The following is an 11,263-nucleotide window of genomic DNA, read 5'->3' on the forward strand; positions in this document are numbered from 1 at the left end:
GAGCTGAGAGTCAGAGCGGAGATTTAAAAAGAGCGAGAGCTGAGAGTCGGAGCGGAGATTTAAAAAGAGCGGGAGCTGAGAGTCAGAGCGGAGATTTATAAAGAGCGGGAACTGAGAGACCGAGCGGAGATTTAAAAAGAGCGGGAGCTGAGAGCCGGAGCGGAGATTTAAAAAGAGCGGGAGCTGAGTGTCAGAGCGGAGATTTAAAAAGAGCGGGATCTGAGAGTCAGAGCGGAGATTTAAAAAGAGCGGGAGCTAAGAGTCAGTGGAGATTTAAAAAGAGCGGGAGCTGAGAGTCAGAGCGGAGATTTATAAAGAGCGAGAGCTGAGAGTCAGAGCGGAGATTTAAAAAGAGCGGGAGCTGAGAGTCAGAGCGGAGATTTATAGAGTGGGAGCTGAGAGTCAGAGCGGAGATTTATAAAGAGCGGGAACTGAGAGTCCGAGCGGAGATTTAAAAAGAGCGGGAGCTGAGAGTCAGAGCGGAGATTTAAAAAGAGCGGGAGCTGAGAGTCAGAGCGGAGATTTAAAAAGAGCGGGAGCTGAGAGTCGGAGCGGAGATTTAAAAAGAGCGGGAGCTGAGTGTCAGAGCGGAGATTTAAAAAGAGCGGGAGCTGAGAGTCAGAGCGGAGATTTAAAAAGAGCGGGAGCTAAGAGTCAGTGGAGATTTAAAAAGAGCGGGAGCTGAGAGTCAGAGCGGAGATTTAAAAAGAGCTGGCGCTGTGAGTCAGAGCGGAGATTTAAAAAGAGTGGGAGCTGAGAGTCAGAGCGGAGCTTTAAAAAGAGCGGGAGCGGAGATTTAAAAAGAGCCGGAGCTGAGAGTCAGCAGAGATTTAAAAAGAGTGGGAGCTGAGAGTCAGAGCGGAGATTTAAAAAGAGCGGGAGCTAAGAGTCAGTGGAGATTTAAAAAGAGCTGGAGCTGAGAGTCAGAGCGGAGATTTAAAAAGAGCGGGAGCTGTGAGTCAGAGCGGAGATTTAAAAAGAGTGGGAGCTGAGAGTCAGAGCGGAGCTTTAAAAAGAGTGGGAGCTGAGAGTCAGAGCGGAGATTTAAAAAGAGCGGGAGCTAAGAGTCAGTGGAGATTTAAAAAGAGCGGGAGCTGAGAGTCAGAGCGGAGATTTAAAAAGAGCTGGCGCTGTGAGTCAGAGCGAAGCTTTAAAAAGAGCGGGAGCGGAGATTTAAAAAGAGCCGGAGCTGAGAGTCAGAGCAGAGATTTAAAAAGAGTGGGAGCTGAGAGTCAGAGCGGAGATTTAAAAAGAGCGGGAGCTAAGAGTCAGTGGAGATTTAAAAAGAGCTGGAGCTGAGAGTCAGAGCGGAGATTTAAAAAGAGCGGGAGCTGTGAGTCAGAGCGGAGATTTAAAAAGAGTGGGAGCTGAGAGTCAGAGCGGAGCTTTAAAAAGAGTGGGAGCTGAGAGTCAGAGCGGAGATTTAAAAAGAGCGGGAGCTAAGAGTCAGTGGAGATTTAAAAAGAGCGGGAGCTGAGAGTCAGAGCGGAGATTTAAAAAGAGCTGGCGCTGTGAGTCAGAGCGGAGATTTAAAAAGAGTGGGAGCTGAGAGTCAGAGCGGAGCTTTAAAAAGAGTGGGAGCTGAGAGTCAGAGCGGAGCTTTAAAAAGAGCGGGAGCGGAGATTTAAAAAGAGCGGGAGCTGAGAGTCAGAGCGGTGATTTAAAAAGAGCGCGAGCTGCGAGTCAGAGCGGAGATTTAAAAAGAGCGGGAGCTGAGAGTCAGAGCGGAGATTTAAAAAGAGCGGGAGCTGAGAGTCAGAGCGGAGATTTAAAAAGAGCGGGAGCTGAGAGTCAGAGCGGAGATTTAAAAAGAGCGGGAGCGGAGTGTCAGAGCGGAGATTTAAAAAGAGCGGGAGCTGCGAGTCAGAGCGGAGATTTAATAAGAGCTGGCGCTGTGAGTCAGAGCGGAGAGTTAAAAAGAGCGGGAGCTGAGAGTCAGAGTGGAGATTTGCCTCTTTTGGGGCATTCTAAAACAAGAGGTCATAATCTTAGCATAAGGAGTCGCAGATTTAAAATGAGATGAGGAGAAGGTACTGCTCTCAAAGGGTGGTGAATCTGGGGAATTCGCTACCCCAGAGTGTGGCGGATGTCGGGGACAGTGAGGTAATTTAAGGAGGAGGTAGGCAGATTTTTAATTGGTGTTATGGGGAACGGGCAGGATGGTGGAGTTGAGGCCGTGAGGCGATCAGCCATGATGGTAGTGAATAGCGGAGGGTGCTGGAAGGGCCGAATGGCCCACTCCTGCTCCTTGATGCGATGTTCTTGTCTTTACATTACCGCTTGTTTTAAATTGTTGTCTGTCCATTGAGCAGGTACGACAGGAAGCAGCCCCCACAAGTGTAACAGCACCAAACATCGGATTATATCACCCAAAGTGGACATCCGACTCACTTCCTACTCTGCCTTAACCGAAGTGCAAAACCTCGCGGGCACCGAGATCAAGAACGAGGAGGATGAGAGTGAGAGTGAGGAGAGAACGGTGGTGAAATTACCCAAAGCTGCCCTCCAGGTTAACGGGGGCAACCGCGAAGCAGCGTCCCCCAGCTCCCTGGAGAATGCTGACTCCGAGCAGGATGCACTGACCTCTCGCACCAACGGCTACTACGACAGGGAGCTCACCTCCGTTGCCATAGCCGCCACTGTGCCAAATCTCACGGTCGCCACGGTAACCTGCAGCTTACCTCCGAACGCTGTTATTTTAATGACCGGAGTCGGGGACAAGCCCGTTTCGTTGACGCCCAGTCAGCAGCTGGTTGCTGCCAACTCCACCGACCAGGGTTTGCCACTGAGCGGCCGGGACCTGCCCCTGGCTCCCCCAGCCAGCGCCATCGGCCTGGCGCTGTTGCCCAGCTCCGTGGGCGGCCTGATCTTGTCGCAGGCCGCCGAGGCCAGCATGGACACGTCCGAGCCCCACGCCCCGACCTTCGACCCCGACTCGTTCCTCAACAGCCCCAAGCAGGGTCAGACGTACGGCGGGGGAGCGAGCGCCAGGCCGCCGGGCACATTCCCTTCGGCCAGCTTGTCCGATTCCGGGTTTCCCAACGGCGACCTGAAGGAGGAGCCAGATTTCGAAAGCGGGAATTTGGAACAATTTGCGGCGGCCAGGTCAGATTACCGGATCCCTCCCGTCGCCTCCAGAGCGCCCCAAAATTCGAGCCTGGTTTCGGTGAGCCGCACGTTCTCGGATAGCGCGGAGGGGAGCTTCGTGACGAGCGAGCTCAGCTCCCGTCCTGTCCTGGAGAAGATGGACTACAGTAATGCGGAGCCACCGAAAAACTACACCAGCGTTTTCGGCAAGCGCACCCCAACCTGTAGCCCCCTCCCTCCGTCCCAAAACCGCTTCTTTATCGAGGAAGGACCGAGTACTGCCGGTGCACCGACTGCGTCTCCGGTTGTCCCGGACAGCTTGAAGGTGGAAGCCATCTCCCAGTTCGCACAGGAACACGGTAACGGCGCCAGTGTGAAGGAGGAGCTCCAGCCCTCCGTGCCGATGGCTGCTTTCCAGGCCGTGGTCCCAGAGGTGGAGATGTCCGTCGACACAGCGCCGCAGTTGAACGGAGACACAGAGATTGCAAAGGCGCAGAGGAACGTGGAAATGGAGCCAGCCGTCAAGTCGGAAGGCCAGTACGATGGGAGGGGGAGGGCGGAGGTCAGCGATGGGCCCTTGAGCCTGCCGTGCAACCAGGTGACTGACCTGTACACCATCATCCAGAACGACCTGTCCTCCTCCTCCGTGTCCTCGTCCAACATCGACCTCAACATCGACCACTTTGACATCTCCTTTGACAGCCAGTTCCCCGATCTGATGTCGGAGTTCATGACCGACAGCAGCACCGACACCGCTGGAGGGTTCGCGCAGTACGGCAGCAGTCCCACCCCCCCCACGCCGGCAGAAAGCCCAGGGCAGACTGTCTCCCCCAATTACCCCGAACTGTCTTCTCAAATGGGCAGCTACTGCCCGCAGCAGCAGCAACAACCAGAGGCTCCCCGGGAGCTGGGGAGTGCGGCCAACGATATTCCATTTACCGAGGTGCTGGTAACACCATCAGATTCCACACAGGCGTCACCTGGGAACGCGACAGACACAGGCCAGGGCGTAACCATCACCGACTTCTCGCCAGAGTGGTCTTATCCTGAGGTAAGGTGCTTTGCCTGCCGTGGAAGCATCATGGGTTCTCTTTATCAGCCTCTTGTTTCCTTTCCCCTCCCGGGGCTATTTACGGAACAACCATTTTCTCCCCAGACAGTGTTCGCTGACTTGTGGAATCTGTTGCGGGATGATGTACAGGATTCTCCGAGGGTTTGTTTGACAGGGTCGATGCTGAGAGGGTGTTTCCCCTTGTGGGAGAGCCTGGGACCAGAGGGCAGAATCTCCGAGTGAGGGGTCGCCCATTTCAGACCGAGATGAGGAGGAATCTCCTCTCTCTCAGGAATTCCTCACCACAAAGCTTTTTGATTTTTTAAATTTTAGAGTACCCGATTCATTTTTTTCCCCCCAATGAAGGGGCAATTTAGCGCGGCCAATCCACCTACCCTGCACATCGTGGGGGCGAGACCCACGCACACACTGGGAGAATGTGCAAACTCCACACGGACAGTGACCCGGGGCCGGGATCGACCCCGGCACCTCAGTGCCCAGTGCTAACCACTGCGCCACCGTGCTGCCCCCTTTAACCGCAGAGCTGTAGAGGCTGGGTCGTTAAGTATGTTGTTAGGGGCCAGGGTTTAGAAACTCCAAAGTGTGTTATGGAGTTCACCTGACCTATAACCTTTATGTTGAATGTGGCGAGGATGAACACCAGGTCCTTCCCTTCAGGTGTGATTCAACAGTCGACCCAGACACTTCAATCAGAACAAACTTTATTCTCAGAATGTAGTTAACATTTATATAAAACACACAGCAAGAATTTTTATCAATTACAAATATACAGACCCCACCCAGCTACAGCAATCTATGTATAACACTGAATGAATTCCCCTTAACTGTTCCAATTCAAAGACAAAATAGAACAGTGGTTAGCACAGTTCCTTCTCAGCTCCAGGGTCCCAGGTTCGATTCCCGGCTTGGGTCACTGTCAGTGCGGAGTCTGCACGTCCTCCCCGTGTGTGCGTGGGTTTCCTCCGGGTGCTCTGGTTTCCTCCCACAGTCCAAAGATGTGCAGCTTCGGTGGATTGACCGTGCGAAACTGCCCCTTCGTGTCCAAAAAAGGTTGGGTGGGGTTACGGGGATAGGGTGGGTGTGTGGGCTTGGGTAGGGTGCTCTTTCCAAGGGCCGGTGCAGAGTCCGATGGGCCGAATGGCCTCCTTCTGCACTGTAAATTCTATGTTCAAAACACTTTGGTTCTCCTGTCTGTAGTCCACAGCAGTCAAAATGAAAATGAAACCAAAAACAGCTCTCAGAGCCACAGCCCAGCTCCGCCCACACAATGACATAACTGAAGCCATGCGATAAGACAAAAACCTTGCTTAAAGGGACACTCCCATGACGATGTCCACGGCGGAGGTGGACAGAGGGAATCGAGGGTTACGGGATGAGTCGGGAGAGTGGAGTTGAGGATTGATTGAATGGCGGGACAGACTGGATGGGCCGAATGGCCCACTTCTCCTCCTACCTCTTATGGGATGCACTGGCTGAAACGCAGATTGTGAAGGAACTGAGGAAGTGTTAATTTGCAGGTTAATAATAATAATCGCTTATTGTCACAAGGAGGCTTCAATGAAGTTACTGTGAAAAGCCCCTAGTCGCCACATTCCGGCGCCTGTTCAGGGAGGCTGGTATGGGAATTGAACCCGCGCTGCTGGCCTTGTTCTGCATTACAAGCCAGCTGTTTAGCCCACTGTGCAACAGGAGATGAGCCAGATTATCTGGGAAACTCGCAGAGACAGGAGAGGCACAGTGGGGCCGAATGGCCTCCTGGTTTCTGTATGGATGGGGGGGTGGGGGGTGACATGTCTTTCGAATTCTCACTGTCCGCGTGCAGGAGTTAACCGCGCCCAGCCTCCTGATGACTCCCGTCAGTCCAGTCCGGGTCAGCGGGAGTGGGGCAGATACTGTCCGGTGCTCCCGTCAGGAACGCCATCCGTCTGGGGGGGGGACAGGGAGGAAGTTGGAATTGAAAGAAACTCCTGTGAATGCTGCAAGTTGAGGAATAGCCGGAAGGTCGGGCAGCATTGTGTAGGAAGGTGTTCCTCTGGTTCGTGCTGTGTTTAAGGTGGGTTAGAGAGTGAGTGATTAATGCTGCCCTGTTTCACTGCGACAGGGGTGGGGTGAAGGTGCTGATCACTGGACCCTGGACGATGGCAACGATCGCTACTCCTGCACGTTTGATAAGATTACAGTTCCGGCGTCGCTCATTCAGCCTGGCGTTCTGCGCTGTTACTGCCCAGGTAGGTACCGCTCTTACTGACCGACAGAATCTTGCCATGTTATCCAATGACGGAACAGGTTCGAGGGGCAGAATGGCTTCCTCCTGTTCCCCATGATCCCGGGTGCATGGCTGGGAAGGTTTATCTCCGAGCAGAATAATAAACTCTTACCTACACCATCGTGACATGGAGTGACAGCTGACACTGCTTCAATAACTTCATTTGGGTGAAATAAATCGCGGAAAGCAGTCTGAGATGTGGTAAAGCACTCCACAAAATCGATAAAGTTATGTGTCAGAGAGAGAGAGCGAGGGGGCAGGGGGGAGCGAGGGGGCAGGGGGGGAGCGAGGGGGCAGGGGGGGAGCGAGGGGGCAGGGGGGAGAGACGCCGGACAGGGGGGAGGGACACGGCCGGACAGGGGGGAGGGACACGGCCGGACAGGGGGGAGGGACACGGCCGGACAGGGGGGAGGGACACGGCCGGACAGGGGAGGAGGGACACGGCCGGACAGGGGGGAGGGAGACGGCCGGACAGGGGGGAGGGAGACGGCCGGACAGGGGGAAGGGAGACGGCCGGACAGGGGGGAGGGAGACGGCCGGACAGGGGGGAGGGGAGACGGCCGGACAGGGGGGAGGGAGACGGCCGGACCAGGGGGGGAGGGAGACGGCCGGACAGGGGGGAGGAGACGGGCCGGACAGGGGGGAGGGAGACGGCCGGACACTGGGGAGGGGAGACGGCCGGACAGGGGGGAGGGGAGACGGCCGGGCAGGGGGGAGGGAGACGGCCGGGCAGGGGGGAGGGGAGACGGCCGGGCAGGGGGGAGGGAGACGGCCGGGCAGGGGGGGAGGGAGACGGCCGGACAGGGGGGAGGGAGACGGCCCGGACAGGGGGGAGGGAGACGGCCGGACAGGGGGGAGGGAGACGGCCCCGGACAGGGGGGAGGGAGACGGCCGGACAGGGGGGAGAGGAGGGGGAGCGTCGGGGAGAGCAGGAGAGTTGGGTTCTCACACAGGGTAAGATATCAGAGTTGACGACACTGGGAATGGAGGCCTGAGTGACTCACTCGAGAGGGTTGATCTCCCCTCTGCGGCGATCCTTGCCTTCGATCCAGGTTCGTTGTTAGACGGCTGTGAGCTGGGGAGAGAAAGGGCACGAGAATGAAATGTCTCCTCGGTGATACCCTGTGACGGAGGAGAAGGGCTGAATCAGTCCTCTATCTTCCAGTGTTTAAATAGCTCCCCCCCAGCCCCCACCGTCTGTCCGCTGCTGAGTCGTCCCCACGTGTTCCTTGTGAGTGGGATTTGAGGCCGTTCTCTTTTCTACTTTCAGCCCATGAAGCTGGCCTGGTGAGGCTGCACGTGGCCCTGGCGAACCACTTCATTTCCAACTGGGTACTGTTTGAATACAGAGCTCGGAACTCCCAGGCGATGCCCAGCTCCCAGCTGGACTGGCTGTCACTGGACGGTAGGGTGGAAGCTTTCTCTGCGTTTGTACCGATTACTGTCCGTCTATCCGTGACCAGCGCACGAGAGCCTGGTGTCCTTGTGTGCATGGGAGTGGGGAACACGACAGACATGGGGGGACGGGCATGTGTCGTCGTTGCGGGGGATGTGTCGTCGTTACGGGGGATGTGCCGTCGTTACGGGGGATGTGTCGTTACGGGGGATGTGTCGTTACGGGGGATGTGTCGTCGTTACGGGGGATGTGTCGTCGTTTACGGGGGATGTGTCGTCGTTGCGGGGATGTGTCGTCGTTACGGGGGATGTGTCGACGTTACGGGGGATGTGTCGTCGTTGCGGGGGATGTGTCGTCGTTACGGGGGATGTGTCGACGTACGGGGGATGTGTCGTCGTTACGGGGGATGTGTCGTCGTTACGGGGGATGTGTCGTCGTTAACGGGGGATGTGTCGACGTTACGGGGGATGTGTCGTCGTTACGGGGGATGTGTCGTTACGGGGGATGTGTCGACGTTACGGGGGGATGTGTCGTCGTTACGGGGGATGTGTCGTCGTTGCGGGGGGATGTGTCGTCGTTACGGGGGATGTGTCGTCGTTACGGGGGATGTGTCGTTACGGGGGATGTGTCGTCGTTACGGGGGATGTGTCGTCGTTACGGGGGATGTGTCGTCGTTACGGGGGATGTGTCGTCGTTACGGGGGATGTGTCGTCGTTACGGGGGATGTGTCGACGTTACGGGGGATGTGTCGTTACGGGGGATGTGTCGTCGTTACGGGGGATGTGTCGTTACGGGGGATGTGTCGTCGTTACGGGGGATGTGTCGTCGTTACGGGGGATGTGTCGTCGTTACGGGGGATGTGTCGTCGTTACGGGGGATGTGTCGTCGTTACGGGGGATGTGTCGTCGTTGCGGGGGATGTGTCGTCGTTACGGGGGATGTGTCGTCGTTACGGGGGATGTGTCGACGTTACGGGGGATGTGTCGTCGTTACGGGGGATGTGTCGTTACGGGGGATGTGTCGACGTTACGGGGGATGTGTCGTCGTTACGGGGGGATGTGTCGACGTTACGGGGGATGTGTCGTTACGGGGGATGTGTCGTCGTTACGGGGGATGTGTCGACGTTACGGGGGATGTGTCGACGTTACGGGGGATGTGTCGACGTTACGGGGGATGTGTCGACGTTACGGGGGATGTGTCGTCGTTACGGGGGATGTGTCGTTACGGGGGATGTGTCGTCGTTGCGGGGGATGTGTCGTCGTTACGGGGGATGTGTCGACGTTACGGGGATGTGTCGACGTTACGGGGGATGTGTCGACGTTACGGGGGGATGTGTCGACGTTACGGGGGATGTGTCGTCGTTACGGGGGATGTGTCGTCGTTACGGGGGATGTGTCGTCGTTACGGGGGATGTGTCGTCGTTACGGGGGATGTGTCGTCGTTACGGGGGATGTGTCGACGTTACGGGGGATGTGTCGACGTTACGGGGGATGTGTCGACGTTACGGGGGATGTGTCGTCGTTACGGGGGATGTGTCGACGTTACGGGGGATGTGTCGTCGTTACGGGGGGATGTGTCCGTAGTTACGGGGGATGAGTCGTCGTTTACATGAGGGTTTGTTGTGTTGGGATTGTTCTCGCTGGAGTTCAGAAGAATGAGGGGGATCTCATAGAGACTATAAAATTCTAACAGGACTGGACAGGGGCAATGCAGGGAAGGATGTTCCCGATGGTTGGGGGGGACTGGACAGGGTCGATGCAGGAAGGATGTTCCCGATGGTCGGGGGGGGACTGGACAGGGTCGATGCAGGAAGGATGTTCCCGATGGTGGGGGGGGGGGACTGGACAGGGTGGATGCAGTGAAGGATGTTCCCGATGGTGGGGGGGACTGGACAGGGTCGATGCAGGAAGGATGTTCCTGATGGTGGGGGGGGGACTGGACAGGGTGGATGCAGGAAGGATGTTCCTGATGGTGGGGGGGGGGACTGGACAGGGTCGATGCAGGAAGGATGTTCCCGATGGTGGGGGGGACTGGACAGGGTCGATGCAGGAAGGATGTTCCCGATGGTGGGGGGGGGACTGGACAGGGTCGATGCAGGAAGGATGTTCCCGATGGTGGTGGGGGGGACTGGACAGGGTCGATGCAGGAAGGATGTTACTAATGGTGTGTGTGCCCAGAACCAGGGGTCACAGTCTGAGGATTCAGGGTAAACCATTTCGGACAGAGATAAGGAGACATTTCCTCACACAAAGAGCGGGGAGCCTGTGGAATTCATTCCCACAGGAAGTAGTTGATGCTAAAACATTGAATATATTCAAGAGGCGGCTGGATACAGCACTTGGGCGGGAATGGGATCAGCGGCTATGGGGAGAAAGCGGGATTGGCTATTGAGTTGGATGATCAGCCATGATGGTGATGAATGGCGGAGCGGGCTCGAAGGGCCGAATGGCCTCCTCCTGCTCCTGTCTTCTCTGTATCTGTGGCAGGGTTGCGCAGAAACAGACGGGACTTTGATACATCAAATATATTTTCTAATCAGCATCTACTCCCCACAGCTTTTTGGACAAACCTTCTCTCAAATGTTTGCTGTTGTATTGTTTCCAATATATTCAGCGATTTAGATTCACCCTGTGACCTGGGAGAGTTCAGAGAATTTACAGAGCAGAAAGAGGCCAGTCGGCAGTCTGTGTGGAACACTCACCGTCTGGCAGTCTGTGTGGAACACTCACCGTCTGGCAGTCTGTGTGGAACACTCACCGTCTGGCAGTCTGTGTGGAGCACTCACCGTCTGGCAGTCTGTGTGGAGCACTCACCGTCTGGCAGTCTGTGTGGAGCACTCACCGTCTGGCAGTCTGTGTGGAACACTCACCGTCTGGCAGTCTGTGTGGAACACTCACCGTCTGGCAGTCTGTGTGGAGCACACCCGCCATCTGGGGGCCACGAGCTTGCTCTGCAGTGTCGAACCCCCAGTTTCAATGTTGGTGAAGCATTCCGATTGCTGACACAGCCGGCTCCGTTCAATCCCGTCCCGTTCTCCCCCCAGCTTCACGGGGGCGGGGGGGGGGGGGCGGAAATGCAGAGACCATCAGGTGGTGGGTTTGGAAGGCGCTGCCTCAGGAACCTCGGTGAGTTGCTGCAGCGCATCTTGTAGACGGTACACACGGCTGCCACTGTGCGTCGGTGGGGGAGGGACGGTTCCCCCGTCTCCATTACCCTCGCTCCCCCGTCTCCATTACCCTCGCCGTCCCGTCTCCATTACCCTCGCTCCCCCGTCTCCATTACCCTCGCTCCCCCGTCTCCATTACCCTCGCTCCCCCGTCTCCATTACCCTCGCTCCCCCGTCTCCATTACCCTCGCTCCCCCGTCTCCATTACCCTCGCTGTCCCGTCTCCATTACCCTCGCTCCCCCGTCTCCATTACCCTCGCTCCCCCCCGTCTCCATT

The 11,263-nt window shown here is 56.7% G+C and overlaps 1 protein-coding gene and 1 pseudogene across 1 annotated transcript in view; one reads left to right on the forward strand and one right to left on the reverse strand.

Moving 5' to 3' along the window:
• LOC140404549 (calmodulin-binding transcription activator 1-like) overlaps window positions 1-10,441 on the forward strand; it is a 36,609-nt gene extending 26,168 nt beyond the window's left edge. Inside the window, 5 exon segments of the mRNA XM_072493152.1 lie at window positions 2,313-4,143; window positions 6,261-6,292; window positions 6,295-6,387; window positions 7,696-7,830; window positions 10,434-10,441. Coding sequence (XP_072349253.1) covers window positions 2,313-4,143; window positions 6,261-6,292; window positions 6,295-6,387; window positions 7,696-7,830; window positions 10,434-10,441 — 2,099 coding nt within the window.
• A 2-nt stretch (window positions 10,442-10,443) lies between these two features.
• LOC140404550 (calmodulin-binding transcription activator 2-like) overlaps window positions 10,444-11,263 on the reverse strand; it is a 158,164-nt pseudogene continuing 157,344 nt past the window's right edge.

The sequence above is a fragment of the Scyliorhinus torazame genome, chromosome 31, assembly GCF_047496885.1.
Source record: "Scyliorhinus torazame isolate Kashiwa2021f chromosome 31, sScyTor2.1, whole genome shotgun sequence".
Classification (NCBI taxonomy): Eukaryota; Metazoa; Chordata; class Chondrichthyes; order Carcharhiniformes; family Scyliorhinidae; genus Scyliorhinus; species Scyliorhinus torazame.